Source organism: Xiphophorus hellerii, chromosome 2 (assembly GCF_003331165.1).
Source record: "Xiphophorus hellerii strain 12219 chromosome 2, Xiphophorus_hellerii-4.1, whole genome shotgun sequence".
In the NCBI taxonomy this organism is placed as follows: Eukaryota; Metazoa; Chordata; class Actinopteri; order Cyprinodontiformes; family Poeciliidae; genus Xiphophorus; species Xiphophorus hellerii.
In genome coordinates this window covers 7,980,157-8,002,003 of record NC_045673.1, presented here as the reverse complement: position 1 = coordinate 8,002,003, position 21,847 = coordinate 7,980,157, and the positions used below count along the sequence as shown (strand labels likewise).

Here is a 21,847-nt window from a genome sequence, read left to right as displayed (position 1 = left end):
TGTCATGTGGTAACATTACAAAAACGTGAAAAAGGTAACATAGAAGACATGTAGAAGAAGGTGATTTTACTGTATCTTTTGCAAGACGCTGTAAAGATTAACTCAATAAGTGAAACACATTATATAGATTCATTACACACAGCCTGATTATGTTAGCCAACCTTTATTTCTGTTATTTTTTGCTCATACAGAAAATCACATTTTAAGATCAGAATACTACAGTATACCATTAAAAAGATGTGAAAAGTGTGTTTAGTATTCTTAAAGGTTATTATTAAAATCTTAAAGCACATTTAATCTGATAAATGAGGCTCGTAGAAGTAATAGATTTTGTGAATACATGGTTATTTTAGTTTTATTTGTAGAAAGTGTATTCATGTTGTAGTACGTCTTCCAGCCAGCAGATGGAGACGTATTTGTTTTGAATGTTCGAGGAGGAAAATCAAAATGGCGATTCCAGGACCAGGTAGGTGGACGCGTTGCTATGGTTATAGACCGTTCTCATGCGTAAACTTTCTAAAAATGAACATAATGTACCTACATGGGTTGTTGTTGTTCCTGTTGTGCGTCACTTTGTCGTGTCTATTTTAATTTGCAGGAATGTCTGCGGGTTCGGTATCCTTTTTAAAGTTGTTAAAGAGATACACATCGAAAATAATGAAAACACATTGTCCAACCTGATATTTGGAAGAGACAGTAATACTTAACTCTGCCTCCAGCTGTCCTCTGTTACCCTGCAGCTGCTGCTGAACCTGACGAGCATCTACTTCGTCTTCTATTTCCTCTTCACTCTCAGCCTAATCATCAAAAAGAGTCCGTGATGCCATGTGATACTCTTTTACATTTCTATCCCAGTACGTGTTTTATATAACTACTGACAGTTACTAACATTTGCTCATGTTAGGCTTGGAGCTGCCGTATCCTTCTGATGCGTTGACAAATGATATTGGACTACTGCTCCTCTTTGCTGCTCTGGAGTTTCTGCATTTCAACTGGGGTGAGAAAAACGCTCACACTTTGCACACTGAGTCACTTTGACACGTACTTTCAATGCAGCGTGTTAATAAGATTTTTGAAACTCACTGGATGAATCCACTGCAGGTGTGAGGGGCAATCTGACGGAGAGTGACAGCTATATGTTTGGGAACCTCATTATGACAGTAACAACCATCTTATTGGCGGTGTACTTCCTGGTGTGGCAGACCTACGTCATGAGAGCAGATGTAATAATCAGCAGCGTGTTGATCACTGTCTACGGTGCAGATGGAGTCCTGGCTTTAAGCACCCTGGCCAAATTTAGGAGGTTGGTTTCAATAATATACATTTTTAGCCTCTAGTGTCACTTTCTTTTGTTATTTTACAGCACTGATTCCTCAACAAAGGAGAAAGTTATGGTAATTACAATGATCTGTTGTTAACATGTGGTAACATCTTTGACCGAGCTATCTTTAAACTCACCCACCATGGTAATTCAACCAGAGTTTGGCAGCTAAAACTTTAGATCTTGTTAATATATAGTTTAAAGAACTAAAGACAGGTTGGTGATTATGTGTGTTTTTAGCTACTAAGGAGAGGTGAGACTGAATCTGAGAAGACAATCTATCATTAAATTGACCTCTGAAAAATGTGTCGTCCTCCTCACTTCTGAGATGATGTTTGCGCCCCTGACTGAAGGGATAATTCTAAATCTATTTCTTATAATGATATACACTGGCACAGAATTCATTACAAATTGGTCTATTGGACCAGTTTAATGATTTACCTTCAATGTTTTATTTGTACAATAAGCTTCAGTCATATTGAAATGACTGAAGCTTATTTTCTGATCTAAAATTTTCATCTTCTAGATCAGGGTTCTGGAATTTGAGGCTCTGGACTCAAACAACAAAATAGTGCCCTGATTTTTCTTTGTTTTGTTTCATTGTTTTGTCCTGCACTCTCAGAAAAAGACACGTGTCCCACGCTGGCTCCCCTGGTAAACTTGATCTAGAACCGCCTCTGGTTGACAATATTTTATCTTACACTCTTATATGAGATTTACTGATGTGTTAAGTATCGATGTTGCAGATAAAATGCTAAGGTTACACAAGTCACTCTTTTGAGATCTGGTTTAAAATCTTTAGAATTTATTCTATCAGAAATTTAAACTATCTGTGTAGACTTCAGAAATCAGTACAAACAAAGACGACTGTGCAAGTTCTGTTTATTACCAGAAATAAAAGACAGTCTGGCAAATTATAATATCTGGTGTCAAACGTTAGACAAAACACTTCTTTATCTGATATTGACACCAGGACTCAATTTATGGTGATTGACAAGATATCCTGACGTAATTAGCATCTCATATGTTTGTTTTGAATGACCTGACAACAGTAACCTTTTCTTTGTTTCTCAGGCTATTGTTCAGGTATGGCTCCTTTAAGACACGCCTGCATTATTGATATGGATATCATTTATCAGAGTGACACATATACCTGATAGAGTGTCAGCACATTCTTAGTTTTTTTCCTTCTGAAATAAATTTTAAATCATGTTGGAACTGAAGGGATTGATCCAAAAGTGTTGCTGAATAGTTCTGTTGTTTACAGTGTGGATTGTTTAGATAATGCCTCTTTTTTACCTTATTGGTAAAACATTATTGATTGATATAAGTGGTTTTAATGAAATCCTCTGTCTTTCTTGTTTCAGAGAGTATTTGTGAGGAAGACTTCACCACCATATATCCTGCAGCAAACTAGGAAGTTAATATTTCACAGATAGAAATCAAGATTTATGAAATGAATTTGTTTTTTGGACAGTTTGAGTGTTTTTATTGTAATTTCTTTTTTTTTTTTATTAAACTTTTGTTCTTGTTTCATACTTACAGGCTAAGTATGAAAAAATATACAAAATATGACTTAAATTATAAATTTATTGAAATCTAATTAATTGTAAGTATTTATGTAGCTGAAAGTGGAACAATAGTATTAGAAATGTTGGTTGTGTTCAAAGTAAAGCCCAGGGTTTCTGATCAGTCAGGAAAAGTCAAAAATCTGATTGAAATCATTTCTGGGTCTGGATAAATGTTGAAACAGGAGAGAATACAGAAAATATTTGCATTTTCACATTTAATTCATTATCCCGAAGTCTAAATCCATCTTCTGTTCTTTCATCCATCTAATCATTCATCTGCCTTTGTGTCCCTCTTTCCAGTCTCTTGGTTTGTGGGTTCAATATTTTCACACTGACCACTGTAGAAATATCTGCCATGAAGTCACAGCATTCTTTGGTTGTTATGAATAAAAGATCTACTTAACTAACTTGGATCCCTTCTATTAAAATGTTCACAAACCATTAGTTTCAATGGATTACCTAGTTTGTCCAGCAGAGGGCAGAATAGTTTTAAAATGTAATCAAATGAAAGATTTTTAGTACTTAGTTTCTTTTTTTATTACAGTGCTTGTTTTTAAGTGTTTGAATGAGGTTTGGTCATACTTAGTCAATGTGAAAATCCACAGTCTGGACTTTTGCACAGCAATAACAGCCTAAATCCAAAACAGTACTGTGAGATAGCGTGACATGGCCCAGTAATATGAAATAACAAAGAATAGCCCTAATGTTTTCACACTGTGTCCTCTACAACGCCTTCCTGGCTGCATTTAATGTCTACCCCATTTTCAGTGTTTGTCCTTTATGGCTCCACTTTCCTCAAACAGATTTCTCAGTACTGACAGCTAAGGTTAATGATCAAACCCAGTGACAAGGTTCCTGAAGTAACCACCTTCCAAACAAATCACATATCAGAGTGCTTGTGGTTGAGCAACAGGTGAGCACAGATAAACACTGACTGTAGGTCGGCCACGCTCTACGCCTGTCCTTGATACCCCAAGAGGTGCCTTTTTCTTTGTCTTCTTCTGGCTTTTAGTTTAAGCACTATGACTGCTTGTTCATGTAATTTGCACTGCATAAAACCAGCATTGTGTGGATGAATTTCTTTAGAGGGACCAAAGAGAGGTCATTGTTAGCAAGTGATACTTGAAACCTGGGCAGCGATCCATGCAATCACCCTCAGGAATCCAGCCAGTTTAGACCAGTCGCTGCCTAGTGTACAAAAGAAGCCTCTGAATAATAAAACAATGCAACACATTTCTGAAGTGATTTTACTTATTTGTTTGTTTAATATCTTCTGTTGCTATGTAAAAGTTGAACATTTCATTGTGGATGTATTTTAACTTATCACTTCTAGTTAATCTCATTTCTTTCTTCCTTTTTACTCCACAGCATCAACACTGATGCACAGTTGGTGTCAGTGGTTTTATCTTACTTGAATTACTGGGCAATGATTTGAAATAAACATAAATATGTTGAAAATATCATGTTAAAACAACACTTTGTGCAATAATATATGATACACAATAATAATAGGTGATATATTGGTCATTAAACAAGTAAACATTAGTTGTGTGTAATATACATGTAAGTATAAATTTCGATGTATGGTTAGGCTGTATAGCAATAATATAAATGATTAGGTAATTCTACAGGTATTTACCACTATAGACATATGGATGATATAGATGCAGGACGAGCTAAGCAGTGATAAGATTCAATAAGCATTTCCTTCCTCTAACTCCTTTTGAAATTAAATAGAATTTAATTTCTATTCTGCCTTTTTAAATAAATTATTTTATCTATTAAGCCTGCAAGACAGTTTTATTGTATACTTGATTTAGTATAATAACCTTGTTTGAAATAAAGGTTATCCTCAGATGAAACTGCTGCAAACTGTTTAGAATGAAACATTATGTCTTAAATTAATTTAATTACACATACTTATTTTACATTTTATGCTATACATGTTTTCCAGTTATAGTGGGGGGAAAAAACTAAGGTTTTTATATAAAAAGGGGAACTCCCTATTATGTCAACAGAAATTTTTCCAATCAAATCGTGAGACAAGAAGTGTTGGAACCGCCCTCAATTCAATGCAAGTTTATATGCATAACAGCATGCAGGAAATAAAGTACACAGTTTTTGTTTCATCAAAGAGGAAAAATGACTTTAAAGTGACTGCAGTAAATTTTTGAGACAAATTAACCTCTACCCAACCAGCAAAGTGAGGTCTGAGGTTAGTCCCGCCCCCTTTGGGTTGAGTTACCTGCTCAGTCACCATCTCTCACCTGTACCGCCTCTCCTCCTTCAGTTGCTGTTTTCTCAGAAGTGACAGCTCACAACGGGTGGTTCATTCGGACCTGTCTTCGTTTTTCTTGCAAAACCAAAGCTCTTTGACTTCCACAGCTTCGACAGCTTTTTTCCCTCCCTCCCGCGGAGTTACCTTTCCTTCTGCGGTTCTGCACAGAAGATTTTAGGATGGTCGGCTGACATCGGGGGCGCTGTCTGAACCCACGTGTGTCAACTTAAACGCCCAGTCTGCAAAACTTCTCCGTGAGTTGCTAAGGTGGTGACAAATGCACTGTTTGAAATCATAAACGTTATTTAGTGTGTTTGGTTTTCTACTGTAGTCACTGTGCCTTTTAAATGTTTATTAAAATCTCCTGAAGGTTTAAATAAAACCTATTGAGTCTTTAGTTTACGGAATCTGTTCATGTTGTGCTACTTCGGTAGAAATTATGGTGACTGTTTAGGATAAACAGTTTTTATCAAGATTCAAAGATGTCTGCACATAATCAGCAGTGACAGTTTTAAGAGCCACTGCAATGAGAGACAATTTAAAAGCAGTACAACTTGATTTGTTCCTGTTTTGTGTAAACAAACTAAGCATAAAGTTTCTTCTTCTGCTTAGTTGATTAACAACTATAGCTGAACTTATTAGGAATCCCCAGTTGCAAAGGTGGACATTTTCTCCATCAACCTAGGCTTCAAAATCCAACATGGCTACCACCTGTTTAAGACAGAGATGGATTAATTAAGATGTCTATTTGAAGTTGTGTCATTTTTTTATTTTATTAATTCACTTTCCATTCACTGTACTGTCCATCTTATGTTATGTCACCTAGAGAGCTTGAGCGCCTAGAATGGCAAGAAAAACACTTACCCTTTAAATAAGTAGAGTAAGTACTTATTTAAAGTACTAAAGGACTTTAGTACCACTAAAGGCAGCACTAAGATATTACCAGTAACACTTTTACCACAGTCTAATAAGGACTGATGTAAGGAGTTCCGGAACTTTTAGGCACACCCTTTCTTTAGAAAAATTGTGTCTGTACATAATGCTCCAAGCAGTAATTGAGTAATTGAATAAACTCTGGAGCTGTGGATTACGTCATAATTAATCTGAAGGCAAGTGGACATTATTAGTTGACATAATGTCCAACTAAGATCACCAACTATGATGAAGCATGATGATGAAGGACCGTTGTTCACCTTTGCATATAGAACACATCAAACATATAATTGAGAAATGATTAAAATAACTGACTATTAATCAAGTATGGAATAAGGTGACTTTATTTGAGTCCATTTTGAACTTGGTTTGATTGTTTTGTTTTTATTTACCTAGACAAAAATGTCTTCGTTATGATAACTTCACATTAATCCAAGAAATCATGATCTGACATAAATTTGTTATAAAAGTATTACTGATTAAACTTTAAAAATTATGTAGCTTTATGTTATTAAAGCTAAAGTTTAATCAGTAATACTTTTATAGCAAATTTATGTCAGATCATGATTTCTTGGTTAATGTCAAGTTGTCATAACGAAGACATTGTGAATAATGTCAACTTTGTATTAAAAGTGTCATGATTTACTGAATGACACTTTATGGCAACAGTCATAAATATTCATGAAGACTTACTCATGTTCATGACAGGTGTTATGTCATGTTTATGACGGTGTCATGACAGTCTTATTCACAACACGTCAAATAAAGTGTTGCCCATTTATATTTTTGAAAATAATTTTTTTTTTTTTAGTATTATTCTAATATTTCTTAGTTTTCATGGTGCTAAGGCACCATGAAAAAGTTTGATTTGTTACCATGGTTAATTAAAGAGCTGAGGCATCTGACTAGTTAAGATTCACTGGAACTCCTTTGTAGACCAATCATATGTAACTGCATCAGTGCTAGTCCCGCCCCTAACTCTGACAGGTGAAATAAAATTATGTCCTGCAATAACTGACTGACTGTAAAAATATATCTGCTTTTTGGTTGATTTATTTAGCAAAATATATTTTAATACATTTTTAGACCATATCATGGTATATTTCGTCTTTGTCTCAGATGTTCAAAATTTATTAGAAATATAAATAATATATTCATTTTTTAAACTCTCACTTTTGAACCTCCATAGAGCATATTAAGTGCTTCAGCTTTATTTGTTTTGCTATCACAGAACACTGAAAATGTCTATTTCATTCATATGTGATTATTTTGGAGTTGTAACATTTATCTGGCTCTGTTTTTCCAGCATTTCATCAGGATATTCAATGTCACATTTAGTCTTAATTGCGGCATTTAGTTCTGTGGTCAGAGGAAAGTGGTGTCATGTGGTTTTACTCATTCTAAATACAACTACCCAGTGTCCAACACATTTTCCAACACTGATGTGTGAATCATGGTGCTTTTAATGGAAAAATCATCAGCATTTACAACAGCCTGAGCTGATTCAGTTAAATGGCCTCAGCTCAGATATGTGTTATCTCTTCCCAGATGGTTTTCAGGGTCTGTGGGACAAAGTCCAGATTGCTCATGTAAGAAGAAAATTAGATTTTGGTGGAGATTACACAAGTTATCGCTGTCAGTAGTTTCTGGTCCTGCTTTATGTTAAGGGTTGTTCATAGGTGACTGAACAAACTTAAGCAGAAAATGCAAGCTTCTTAAGAACACAGGCTGTATACTGTCTTATTTTTCACTGCAATGATTTATTTAGAGTTGGTTAAGTTCTCAGAATTGAAATCCATATTATGAGGAGTGTATTGCCCTAGAATTATTACTTTGGTTTTAGCATAAAGCTCATGTTCTGCAGCTGTGTGCATCAGCCGTAAATATTGTAGAGTCTTTTAAAATGTTTGTCTAGACTCGATGCAAGCAATTATGCACTCTGATGTTTTCTTAATCTTATTTCTACTAACAGCCTCATTTATTCACACCACTGACCCGTGACCTTTTTCTAGTCTCGGCTTCCGTTGTTTTAAGTTAACTTATTACTATTTCTGCCTTTAGATTAAGGATTTTCAAAATAATCAATATTTTGATATAATCAATACAAGAATAAGGAATTTTTCAAAGATACTTATTTGTATCCCAGTCAATATTAACTGACCCATTCGCATTTGCCCAAGTTGTTGTACTTCTTCCAGGAACAATATTGAGCTCAACACCTGGGGAGCGATGAACAATAGCAACAGGCAAAGGTCATCGCCTCCCAATGTATCGTATTGTGTTGATACTCAACACATGGGACACGATAGCGACGGTAGCAACAGTAACAAAAGTTGAACATCTTTCAGCTTTCATGCGCTATGTCAAAAGCCCGCATGTTAACGTCTAAGCTCAAACTGTTGCCTCATTGTCAAAGTTGAATAAGAAATAGATGGTGTACCAAATAAACAAACTAGTGTGGACCTCTGGTTAATTTTAATGGCGTTGGAGGCTGCTGTGGTTAATAACAATGTGGGAACCTATGCAAACCAGCTGCTGTAGGTGATCTCTAAAGATATGCATTTATAATAAAATAAAATAATTGCACAGCTGATTCAAGGGTACATACTTCCATGGTTGATATTAACAATTGTGTCTCCGCTACTGTTTTGTCAAATGGGGTAGTGGCAGTTTTAAATGATATATTCTTTCTAGAGAAGGGCTGAATTATACCTACTCTTTGGTTTTGTCCTAATGAGGTTAAAAAATTGTGATATAGTGATTAATATAGCCGTGCATTTTCATATCTAATTGTAAGACCTTGTACATTGTGCATTCATAAGAAATGAATAGTATTATTTATAATAATTTCTTATTTTTAATGATAATAATAATTTATATAAATTATATGTGTGTCATATGGATAACATATGTATGTATTTATTAGTAAGTAATTCATTACTAATTAGATGTTATATATTGGTTTTTGGCACTAATTATCAACCAAAGGTGATTAATATCACTTTTTATCACCTGCTCTCTCAATTAATTTGTCATTTTTGAAAGCTAGAAGATTATTAAATCTATATTGCCTTATTACCTTATTACATAACAGTTTAAACTCAACCTCTTGATGTAACCATGAGTAGATAAAGAGTAAAATTAAAAATACTGTAAAGTTCTGCTTATCTGGATTACAAGCCATTTTCTTTAGTATCTTGGGCATTCACAGCGCCCACCACACCCATTGGCACTTATAGATGTGCACACAAGATATGATTCTTCTTAATGTTGGTCTTTCCTTCCATGTGCCCTCCACACCTCTATTCCTTGTGTTTTTCCCTTTTTTCATCCATCCATCCATCCATCCATTTTCTGTTCACCCTTTGTCCCTAATGGGGTCGGGAGGGTTGCTGGTGCCTATCTCCAGCTACGTTCCAGGCGAGAGGCGGGGTTCACCCTGGACAGGTCGCCAGTCTGTCGCAGGGCAACACAGAGACATACAGGACAAACAACCATGCACACACACAGCTCACACCTAGGGAGAATTTAAAGAGACCAATTAACCTGACAGTCATGTTTTTGGACTGTGGGAGGAAGCCGGAGTACCCGGAGAGAACCCACGCATGCACAGGGAGAACATGCAAACTCCATGCAGAAAGACCCCAGCCGGGAATCGAACCCAACAGTGCTACCAACTGCGCCACTGTGCAGCCTCCCTTTTTTCAGTCTTTCTTTTTTTGCATAATTTCTTTCTTTATCTCTGGGTCCTTTCCAGTAATCATGGAGGACATTGTACTTTAAGGTAAAGCTGTCATTGCTCTGCAAAAAACAGATGCAGGTGCACAGATGGCCTTGTGCTGCAAGGTTGACAACACATGACACTGAGCCGGTCCTCTTCTGGCCTCGAGCACCTCCTGAATGCTGGCAGCAGGCCAGAGCCACGAACAATAGCATGGAAAGGTGATGACCAGAGCGATAAGAGCAGGAAGAGCGGTCTGTAGCAGATTTCACTTATAGTAAAGTAAATACTCTTTGTCATAGCAGATTTAAGCCATGGAGCCACACAGCGGGGGTTCAAGCTGTAAAAAGTGTGGATGTGAGCTTTCGTTTTATTTCTTTCCGAGGATTTGAGAAGATTACTGCTTTAAGCTGTTTTTTATGATCTCCATGAAGAATGCTATTTAAACACACCTCCAACTGTCACATAGAGTGTTTATGTCCAACCAACACCTACAGTATTGAGCTGCTTGGTATAGCAAATATAAGATTTGCCACACATTATGGTTGATCAATGTTAGAGAGTTGAACACAAGACCAGTTTCCTACAGCCAACATCTGCTGGTGACACAGGATCCTAACCTCTTGCTACCTGTTAATAATACAAACAGAGCTGCTACCTTACAGCAGTATATGTGGCTCTCTTGGTGTTTAAAAGTCAAATAAGACGATTATTATCTACAGTCTTAACTGTTGCTCACCTTTCTCATTAACAAACGTTTATTAGTATTTAATAATGTAATTAAAGCAAAGACCTAATAGACTTCACTTGTGCTTTGTTGCACATATTATTGGGTTCAGTTGATTATAGATAAGGAAAATTAGGCTGTTCACTCATAGACCTGGTGTTTACTGTGTAACCTGTCTCTTCACGCGTTCACAGCTAAGCCAAAGTCCTGAGGCGGAAGGGCGTGGGAAGGTTTTGTTTTCTTCTTCTCTGCTCCTCCTCATCCTTCAGATTTAGGAGCCGGGCTCTGTTACACGTTGCTTTGTGTTCTTAGAAGTCACGCTAATCATGCCAAACAACTAGTTTGTGTGTCTGGATGTGAAAAATCTGTCTAAATTAATGCGCTTTTCGTTATGCACGCATAGTCCTCAATGGACTGGATCTAATTACACAGAACGTATCAGCCTGCTGTTTGCTTTTGTCTCCCCCCACCTGCTGCTGCAGAAGAACAAGCTGCACACCTCAACTTCAGATCTGACTTGATAAAACACCTTGAGCTCTTTAACATCATAATGTTAAAAACTTGTGAATAGACACCGACCTGGCAAAGTATTCAACTTTTTCATATTTTCTTCATGATGCAATCACAGAGTTGAATCTTTTTGGAATTTCTTGTGACACTACAATACAAAGTAGATTCTTATTGTAAAGAAGAATCGGAACTTAGTTTAAATATTTTTTTTACTAGTGAAAATTTCAACTTTTTCACCAACTGAGTGAAAAATCCTTTGATATTTTCCTGGAACCAGCTGCCTCCAGAAGTCATACTATGGATTAATATTAAAATACATGGAATTACTGAAAAATAATATTTTGGTGGCTACAAAAGTATTTAGACTGAGGCAGATATTCATCTGACAGCAAAACCCCTACATATGAAGTGAGGACAGTTTAAAACAAAGCATATTAATGTATTTGAATGGCCCAGTCAAAGTGCAACCCTAAATCCAATTGAGACTTGAAAATTGTTCATGAGTATAATTTTTCTTCCACTTCATAGTTCTGCTCTACTTGTTATTCTGTCATGCATTAAAATGCATTGAAGTTTGCGGTTGTAAAGTCACAAAATGAGAAAATGTTCAAAAGATATAAATAGTTCTGCAAGAAAACCTATTTCACATTAGACTGTATACAGTATTATGCTACAGTATTTGTACAGTTGTCCATAAAATTACAAAATATGTAAAAAACAAATTCATCTGTGTTGTGCTGTTGTTACTATATTGTCTGTTCCTTATAAAACCATAAAGTGCTCTGAAAAGGTATTTTTCCCTTACAGATCTCATCTGTCACTACGTTTTGCTGGACTTGGATGTTTTAAATCATCAAGCAAGTTCAAGTATTAGACATAGATATCATAAGTGTATACATGGTTTTTAAATAATAATAATTTCATTTATAAAGGGTTTGCAGTAACTGGCTATGAGCCACTATGAAACACTACACCCACCATGCGTGTCTGTCAGCCAGGTGCTCTTTTTCTGATACGGTCTCTTAATGCTATGTCAAAACTCTTAGGGACAATTTGGTGCCAAAGTTGTTGTTTTTTTTTCCTTTTTGATGAGCTTGCTTTTCTCCTTGGGATTAATGCTGTTATCGCCTAGGCTAATCATTGGCTCCAGAACCTCTGTAAGTGAATTTGTAACCCTTCCCAGACTAATGAATGTAACTGACTGCTTTCCATTTGTTCTTGAATTTTGCTAGACTATATGGTATGATGTGTTGCTGTCTGACATCTTTCAGTCTACTTCGTGTTGTCAAACAAGTTCTACTAAATGTTTCTGAATTCCACATGCCAGGCAGTTATTAGGTGTTAATTTTGGTTTTCCAAACAGCTGAACCAAAATTCATTTTCTAATTACTTTTTTCACATTTGAGCTTTTTCTCCCATAATTTAAAAACTTCACTTTGCGTTACTCAGGATATCTCTGTAAGGGATTTATTAAAATGGGTTTTGTCTGAAATATTTACGTGTAAAAAACTGAAAATAGTTCACTGTTGTGTTACCTTCAATTAGAAAAGGCAGTGAAAATGGAACATTGAATTTATCCACTATTGAAGTTTTTTCAAGGCTGGAGAAATGGACAAACTTTTTTATGTGACAACTGTTCAGCAGGTTTTTTTATTAGTGTTAGTGACTCATGTCACTGTCATTTCATTTAAATGGGAGTCACATGAACAACTTTAAATGGAAGATGTGATTGTGTTTTTACTTTAAGATATTTGGTCATATTTCTGAATTATATAAAGCATTTCTTAAAGCTGGAGGTCGTTCAGTGTGGAATGCACAGTGTGTGTGTGTGTGTTTTTTTATTAGATTACAAAATTATAGCATGTTGTTTTTAAGAAAATATTGTGGTGAGAAAATATCCCCATTCTCTTCCAGATGTGTCCTGTCTTCAGTCTCTCATTTTTACCTTTATTCTGACTGCCCTCTTCTCTGTTTCTTCACCCAGGTGGATGCCTGAAATCATGAACGCCCCAGGACCTCTGTCGAGGCAAGCCAAGTGAGTTTCGCACAATCCACGCATTTCTGCTGCTCTCCTGTGGCTGTTTACCTTTCTATGTGTAGACTGAGTTGAGTTGTGTTGGCAGCAGAGAATCACTAACCCAGTTTGTGGAGGGTAGTGTGGGTCAGGGACTTTGGGCACAGAGCCGCTCTGTTCAGAGTTGTTTGCTTTGCCTGGGCTCCCCCTCTGTTTCTCCTCCCTCTCTCCTGTTTCCACTCTCTTTCTCTCCTCCAGTCCATATGCTTCACTTTGAATGTAGTCTAGTCTGCTCCCTGTCCTATGTGTCAGTGTTTATCAGAACTGTTTGAGGGTCTCTGACGGAGATATTCAGGGAGAGAAGATGAAGAGCTTCCAGCGTAACCCCATCTCCTCCTCTTGTCATTGCAGTGGAGTGGCCAGATCGGACAGCAAGCTCAGCGCCAAGGCCCTCTATGGTAAGCTTGTAGAGGTGCACTCACCTCTAGCCTGTGTCTATGCTTTCCTTTAATGCTGGATGTTGTCACAACAGGTTGTTGACAAATAAAAACTTGTAATTTAGGGAGTCGCACACATTTACCATTAAAAGAATAGTTTTTATAGAAACAAAACAACTTTATCTTGAATTTATTAATTCCTTTACTTAAACTTACATCCTAGTTGCAAAGAGCATTGAAAATTGTAAACCTACCAGATTTAGGTAGGAATAAAAAATATCTATAGGAATTAAACATTATTCTGTCCTCAGTTGTTATCATTAAACTCAATCATCCAGAACAAATGAATTCTTCTTGTTGCCCTGGTTGAAATATTAATTGATTTATGATTTTGGGTTAGTTTTAGGTCTTCATTTTGTATTTTATTTGCCTATAACAAAATAAATCATAACTTGAAAATTTTAAGTGCCTTCGTAAAAGCGTGACTATTTGAGCCTCAGAGCCACAATTATTTATTTTCTCAAGTGAAAGCGGGCACATTATGTGCACGCAAGTTTTGTAATTTATCTATTTTATTATTCACCATCTAGTTAAGGAAATGATTACTGTCTGAACAACAATAAGCACAAAGAAGTTTCTTTACTTTTCTTGTCAAGATCTGTTATATTGCAAATACAACACACTGTCATTTTTCTAGTAATTTAAGTAGTTTTCTCACTAAACCCAGCCACTTCCATTGAGTCATTGAATGGCATTAATTACACAAAACTGACAGGAATGGTGTAAAGTAGCTCTGATATCACTAAAAGGTTGCAGGTGCCGAAGAAGCGTATGTGGAGTGAATCCAAGCAAATCTAACACGTATGAAAGATAATATTTCAATGCTAGCAATATAAATCAGAATATCTTGACACCTGCTACGTTCTAAAATCTGTCCCTTGTCCCAAAAGAAAGTCGTCCTTACACTTTTGAATCCGCCACACCTTTTGTTGCTGTAGATCTGCTCTGCTATGGACACAAATCATAATACTTTTGCTCTTGCAATGCAAATGACTCCCATCAGGAAACCCAGAGGTCGCCATGTGCGACGTGTAGCTGGGGTTGTACAACCTTACCACCCCATCACAATCCCTCCCCAATTAAACACATGTGCATAATCACTGACTGTAAAAAAAAGTTACCAATGTTTGTGCAGAACAAGCTTTCTTTTTTTCCATTGGTGACACCCAGTTAGAAAATGAGGGCAATGGGAGGGATAGAATTCTTGAAGGAAACTGGACTTTCCGGCTCCCCATGTGGTACAGCAAGGATTAGCAGTGGGATGCATCAGCTTCTGTGTCTTCTCATATGAACGGATGCATTCATGTTTTAGTGCATTCTTTAAATACAAGGGTGTGGTATGTAAGTGATTCATTTATATTTGCGCTGGGAAAAAAAAAAGATAAAATACTCTGTGACTATTGCCATTGCTTACCTAAGGTTTGTTTTTTACAATGTGTGTTTAGCATTTCTCATCTTGTGAGGCCCATTTTTCCAAGCAAATACTACTTTGTGAAGACCCAAAGCCTAAACCACATAAAAAGAAGTGCTATTCTGTTTAAAGACTGAGGGGGGAATTGAATTAAGCGTATCACAATAATCAATAAATCAATTAATGATGAATTAAAATGAGTGCGATATGGCAGTTTTGCATATCTTCCCTGTCTGTGCCTAATAATGAATATGTTTTGAAATGCTGTTTTGTTTTGCTGAGACTTCATAATCCATTTTATATGCTGTTTTAATTGTGTTGTTTATTTATTTTGGATTTTTAAAATGTCTGCCTGTTCCAGTGTTAAATGTTCTCTGGAAATTAAAGTTTTGATATCCGAGAGCGCGTACTTGCATTTTTAAGCCTTTATTGTTATATTAGTTGAAAATGGTCTCAAAGCGACAATATTATCGCTTATCGCAATAATTTCTGGGACAATTAAAACATGTTATTGTGATGGGCTTAAATTGAGCTAAGTTTAGGGCTAGACTATAGAATAGAAAGAAATAAAATATAAATGGAAGTCGGTGAAAGGTCCTTGCAGAGATGGAAAAACATAAAATGTGTGTGTGTGTGTGAGGGAGTAAGAGTGCAGGGTGTGCCTGTTCCTAATGTGCGGCTGGAACAGGGTGGGGATACCCATGCATGGCAGGTGAATAAAAGGCACATTGAGCAGTGGAAAGGAAAAGGCAGACTCTCCATCTCATTCGGTTATTGACCCTCCCTTCTTTACTTCAGACATGAGCTCACTGGTCCCTGTCGGCACCTCCTTCTACAGAGAAAAATGTTCCAACCTGTCAATGAGTCGCCTCAAATAGAAACAACACAAAGGTGCAACGGGGCAGCGCTCTTTCATGGTTGCACTCTTCTATATTTAGAATCGGCTCAAATAGCTGGAGATGGTGCTGAACGGCTGCAAAGTGTCTTCAGAGTTTTTCTTGCTGCCCCTGAAACTCAATGAAGCTATTTGTCTTCCAAATATCCTCAGGGAGCAAGCAACCCACTGGTGATCTGTGTGACACCCTACTGTACGTGTGATTAGTTGTTGTTTTCTTGCTCCGCTCCTACTGAGTAACAGATGGTCACCGCTACCAGCAAAGGGAGGATCGCCTGTCCTCCCTTTGCTCAGATGAATTGTCTATCTGTAACAGACCTGGATAAAGTGTTTAATAAACATGCAGCAGAGTAATCTTACATATGCAAACTTCACCCATAACGCAAACAGTGCAGTAGACAAGTGATGCAAATCAGATCAGGTCCTTCTGCCTGATCTGTTATCAGCTTCTGTGGGCTGAAGCACAAAGAGAGAACATCAGACTAATCGTTGCTCTGCTTTGAACTAAAACACTCAAGTTACCTAAGCTTCTCTGGACAATGTCTCTGTCAGGTGAGGTCTCTAACTGAAAGGTTTGACTCTTCTAATTCCCATATTTACTTTTAGTTTTTGGATGTTGATGGAGACGCTTTCAGGTGAGGTCTCTTTGTGGATGCAAATGTAAAGAAGGGAATGAAGAAATGGGTTGGCGCCTGGAAACTGTCTTCTTCTAGATCAGGCCTTGAATTGCAATTTTTCTGATTTTTCGAAGACTTAGAAGTCAAAAGAAGCAGAAAGTCAAACAACTGTATAAATTAAATTTGTATTTACTATGAGCTTTCAACTTCTGTCAGCCATGAAATATGCTGGATTAGAACACCTCAGAGTTAAGATAAATCTATTATATACAATCTGGAGGGGATACACACAGGCTAACATAAGATGCCAAAAATGATTTTTATCCACTTTTTGTAATAATTATGTCTTTGTTTAAAAATATGCAAAATCATGTTTCGCAACTTCTTTCTCATGCACAAAGTGTGACATCACACTAATACAAATAATTATTGATCACTTATGACAGGAAGGCTGTAAAAAGATCAATTGCCAAGGCTGTTTTCAGTGGCCAAAATTGGCAGATCAAAACTTTACAAAACCTGAGATCAGAAATTAGCTACAAAGTTTGGATTTGTGCATTTATTCTTAAACTGTCAAAATGAAAGAAATTATTTTGTAAAAATCAAATGTCAGATTGCTGTATAATTTATCTGTTTTGTTAATTGCAGCCCAAGTTTTTTTCTTTAGTAATTGTATTTTCATAAGTCTAACTTAATAAGCATTTAGCTCTGAAAGCAGTGCCAGTTCTGTAAGGATTGGATTGCTTGAGGTGAAATATCAAACTCCGTGGTGTTTAAGTGATTGTCCGATGGATCTGGGTCATGTAAGAGGCTGATAATCTGCCAGGGTGCTGTGTTTTTATCACCGACCATTGACTCTGGAGAGTTTTGCAGATCGGCCCATCTGCCGACTAAGTGGCTCTTATTGCACTCGGTCACAGGGCTGTGAATTGATTGGAATTAATGTCTGTCATTAATAAGACATTAGTCGAGCTCGGCTTTCAGAGTGACACCTGACTGCTTTTGTTTCACCTGCGGAGAGCCAAGCAGGAAGGAAATGGAAGGAACAGGAAAGACAATTGGTTGCATCATTTGGACGGTATAAAGTCGTCCCCTTTTTAAATCTGTACTCAAGGTTATGCTTCAGCTCGATGAAGAGCTCTTTGTCACGATGGTAAACAGGGTAAATATTGAAATTTACTCACTGAGCCCTTGACATACATTATCTTAAGTGTTCTGCAAACAACAGAACTTTTGTGCTGCAGTGAACATAAAGTGAACAATAGGAAATGTATCTGTATGAAGACAAAACCCGGTGTGACATCAGAATGTTGACTTTGGTAGATGGAACATGGAAATTTAGAGAGATCTGATATGAAAGCTACTGCTAGAGTTTATAGGAACATGTCCTTATTGAAGCATAATTGTTACTTTTCATAATATTCACCTGCTAAACGGATCCAATCACTTTGGTGCACTCATTGAACATCAACTAAGCATCTACAAGGACATCTGGTGCTTACAGGTGGACATAAATAGCTGCTAAGATTAATGTGTTTTTGTCCTGTTTGATTCTGGCTTTTAGAAGTTGTAAAATGTTTTTGCTCTGAAAAAGAATCTATAGGTTTAAAGATTCAATGGTTTCAATTTTAAAACAACAAAAACAGGAGAAAACAACCATAAAATATTTTTGCTGTAAAAGTTTTAAAAACAGTGCATCTTGATTTTGGTGTAAACCATTTTTAATTTTAAAAACAAAGACATGAAAAGTATGGGATAACTAAGCCACCATTGCTTGGATACCCTGCAAAAAAATTCACTGCAGACAATTTGCTTCGGATTTTTGTATAACAAGTTGAGTCCACCTCCTGTGTGATTCAATCTCCACATGATTACCTCTGTTCTGTGGACGCCTCAGAGGCTTACTAGAGATTGTTAGTGAACAAAAATAATTATTAGGATTAGAAAATGAAGCAAACAGGCAGGTTGATGGATTTAATTAAGGATAATCATCAAAGAGAACCTGCTTGAGACTGCAAAAGACTTGGGACTGTGGTGGAGGTTCACCTTCCAGCAGGACAACGACCCTAAGCAAACAACCAGAACCACAGCGATTAGATCGAAGCTTGTATTAGAACGCTCCAGTCAAAGTCCAGTTTAAATCCAGCTGACAATCAGAGGCAAGACCTAAAAAAATGATTCCCACAGACACTTTTTATCAATTCTGACTGAGCAGTCTTGATGCACAAAGCTTGTAAAAACATGTAGCAGTGGTTACAGCGGAGGTGGTTTTAAAAGTATTGACTGAAGGAAGCTCAATGCTACTCTAAAAGTTTGGTCTTAGGAGGTTTGAGATGTCTGAATATTTTTGCCAGACACTGTAAGACTTTAAAAGGAACTGTAATACAAAATCAAGAACATATTAAATCAAACTAAGATGAGGTTGTGTGGTACAAACTGTTCATTCAGCTTGCTGTAAAACAACTTGTAGAAACACCTTTATCACCTGACTCCATTATCATCCATAGGACCTGATAAGTCCCTTTCTGTGCTGGTGTATCAGTGTTTTATAGTCTTTTATTTATGTGAATCTCCTATGAGGCCATGTGTAGCAGCTGCAGGTCACTGAACCACCTTGATTGTTTTCTTCTCTTCCCTATTTATTATGTTGTATGTTTGTTGATTTGTTTATTATTCTGCTACTGAATATGAATGACCCAAATAAATCCAAGCATCAGCTGGAAGACAAATGGCCTCCCGATAAAATACTTCTAAACAGATCTGCATAACTTTGGGCAAAGCTGTGCTAAATAGTGCAGTGCTTGGATAAGCTCTGTTAAACTTTTTGTTCTAGCATCATGATACGTTCAACATTTAGGGAGCTTTAGTTTTTGGGCCACTTGCATCTAATCTCCATATTTGAACATGCTGCAATGAGAGTTAGTGATCAGCTGAAAATATTGATTAGGTTATATAAACCTGATCTATGATAGATTTTATAGAGCTTGATTTGTTCATGGAATCCCTGATAATATAAATTCAGTTTTTAGACTGTCCTATTAAAGAAACTTAACGTTTACAAAGATTCGGCAAAGTTTGGGATTTCCCTTTTATAACTTTCTAAGTTACATTTTTGAACATCTTAAATGTTTTGTCTTGTGAAGAATCATTCTTATTGTAGAGACTCAGGCTCATTCTTTAGCTGGTCTCAGATTTATAGTCAGACTTTATTAACCAGTGGGTAAAGTGCCAGAGAAGGAGGGACCGTTCCTGGTGCTGTCATTGATCTTTGTACCTCCAATAAATCTGGACTTATGAGTCCAGCCCTGGCTGTTCCGTGCCAACTCTGACAACATTATGAAATGTGGGAGGGGAAATCAAGATACATGCAACCCTACAATATAAGATTTAAGATGAACTTATTTAGGGGTGGCTCGTGTGTAGAGGGAGGCTCTCAGTCCTCGATTGGGGTTTTGTTTTCCGACCCTGAGACCTTTGCTGCATTCCCCCTTTCACTCTCTGCCCATTTCCTGTATAATCTATTGAAAATGAAGACAACTAGTACCAGAATAATAAAACAAAGTACTCATTTGGTGCCTTTGGGGCCATTTTACTTATATGGCCGTATATATTCTTTAATCTGACACATTTTACAAAAGGTTTAATTTTACAAAAAGGTAAACACTGCATATTTTGACATGATTTTTGTTTTGTTTCAGTACAAAAAAACATTTATCTAATAGACAATCTAAAGTAATTACCTTGCTAAGTATGTCACAAACCTGAAACATTAGCAGAGTTGTTGACTGTGAGGTCATAAGGTAAAAAGCTGTCACTTCCTTATTTGCTGTGTGCTCTTCAAGCTCACGCATTACTTTTCCCCTTCGCCTCGTCTCACTACTGAAACGCCAACATGTGGACTCGCGGTCAGAGCTGGTTTTTAATGGAGAGATCTACTTTACAATAGCTTTTTGTCTGCATAGAATAATTTTTTTCTTTTTTGTTACCTACAGAGCAGCGGAAAAAATACTCCAACTCAAATTTCATCATGCAAGAGACGTCGCAGTACCACTGTTGAGGTAAAGCCTTTGTTTTATGATTCGATTTAAGAGTTTAGAATTACAGCTAAAAAATTAAGTTTCCTACATTTTTAATACTCAGTTACAGTTGTTATTAAGTGGTTTATAGAGAATAGAAAAAGTTAATCATATCTATTTAGATTTGACAACCTCTGTATCACATTACAGTCTTTGTAATCTTTTAAAGTGCTTTGAAGTTGCTGTGTAATAGAGTATAGATTGTCTCTCCAGCCCATGAGACAAGTGTGTGGTAAAGGGTTCATGACAGGGGAGACGAGTAATAACATATATATATATTTTATTAAAAACAAAAAAAACAATTATTTTTTTGTAAAAAAGCATAAGTTTAAAAATCAAATCAGTTTGTAATCAGTGTAAAAATGATCTAGTCCTGATTTGAGCCTTTTGTATTGTACAGATTTTATGCTAGTTTAATTCTAGAAGAAACTTTTAGCTTAATCTGTAAATCCAAATTCCCTGCGTTGTCATGTCAAATCATTTAATTGATTTTTACAGGAATTAAAATTTATTTGAACTGTTTTATCTCAAATGACCAAATCTCAACTTGACTTTTCTCTAAGTGTTACTGATGGCTTTGATTTTTAGCTGGCAGAGAAAACCAGGTAAAAGCGCATTTTAAAAAATGTCAAGAAATCCTTAAAAGCTGTTTGAAAATATTGTGAAAATATTAATAAATGATTTTGATTATTCATTAATCAAAATGAATCATTTTCACATATTAATCATGTGAAAATATTGATTAATCAATATTAATCACTTTCCATAATATTAATTATGGAATAATTATCTAATAGACAATTATTCTAATTCCATAATATTTCATAATATTAATTATGGAAAGTGTGGCTCTTTGGAAGCAAGTAGCTTGTGTAGTATTATTGTTGCTAACATTTGACTTTTATTTAAGTATGTTAACTATTTAGACTGCCTGATTGCAGCGGAAAAAGATAAAGATCACATCATAATGTTATCCTGGGTTGTTCTTCGACCAGAGATTAAAGCTCACATCCTGTGAGTTCCTGTGATTTATGAGATCTTATGATAGAACAGTCAGCCCTCGGAGTGCAGCTATGTGGGGCGGATATGCACAGGTGAAAGATGTGCTGTGGGTCAGTGATCAGATCTGAACTGTGTCCAATGCCAATCTTGATAATTTTCCAAATTCATTCATTATCACACATGGGCAGGTTGCAAGACATACTCCAACATAATGAATGCAGAAAGAAGCAGTGCTAAATGTTTTAGAGCAAGAATTTAAAAAAAAAGCACAAGC

At 36.4% G+C, this 21,847-nt stretch overlaps 2 protein-coding genes across 5 annotated transcripts in view; both read left to right on the top strand.

Annotated features, from left to right (window-relative positions):
- The first annotated feature begins 440 nt into the window (after positions 1–440).
- Positions 441–4,125, top strand: LOC116732262 (transmembrane protein 80-like). Of its 2 annotated transcripts, XM_032582323.1 has the most exons (6): positions 441–466; positions 599–615; positions 720–813; positions 905–997; positions 1,102–1,303; positions 2,689–4,125. In XM_032582323.1, exons 1-6 carry the CDS (start codon positions 448–450, stop codon positions 2,699–2,701), a joined length of 438 nt encoding a protein of 145 aa, XP_032438214.1. In that variant the 5' UTR covers positions 441–447; the 3' UTR covers positions 2,702–4,125. The 2 variants fall into 2 exon arrangements, with proteins under 2 accessions (XP_032438214.1, XP_032438205.1); XM_032582314.1 differs by lacking the exon at positions 441–466 and having other exon boundaries at positions 473–615; positions 720–827.
- A 1,035-nt stretch (positions 4,126–5,160) lies between these two features.
- Positions 5,161–21,847, top strand: part of eps8l2 (EPS8 signaling adaptor L2) — a 33,290-nt gene continuing 16,603 nt past the window's right edge. Inside the window, exons 1-4 of one of the 3 annotated variants that reach the window (XM_032582279.1) lie at positions 5,161–5,424; positions 13,046–13,096; positions 13,487–13,533; positions 20,488–20,553. In XM_032582279.1, coding sequence (XP_032438170.1) covers position 13,096; positions 13,487–13,533; positions 20,488–20,553 — 114 coding nt within the window. In that variant the 5' untranslated portion in view covers positions 5,161–5,424; positions 13,046–13,095. Of the gene's footprint in view, positions 5,438–13,045; positions 13,097–13,486; positions 13,534–20,487; positions 20,554–21,847 lie in introns of all 3 variants that reach the window. The other 2 variants (XM_032582287.1, XM_032582294.1) reach the window with 2 other exon arrangements.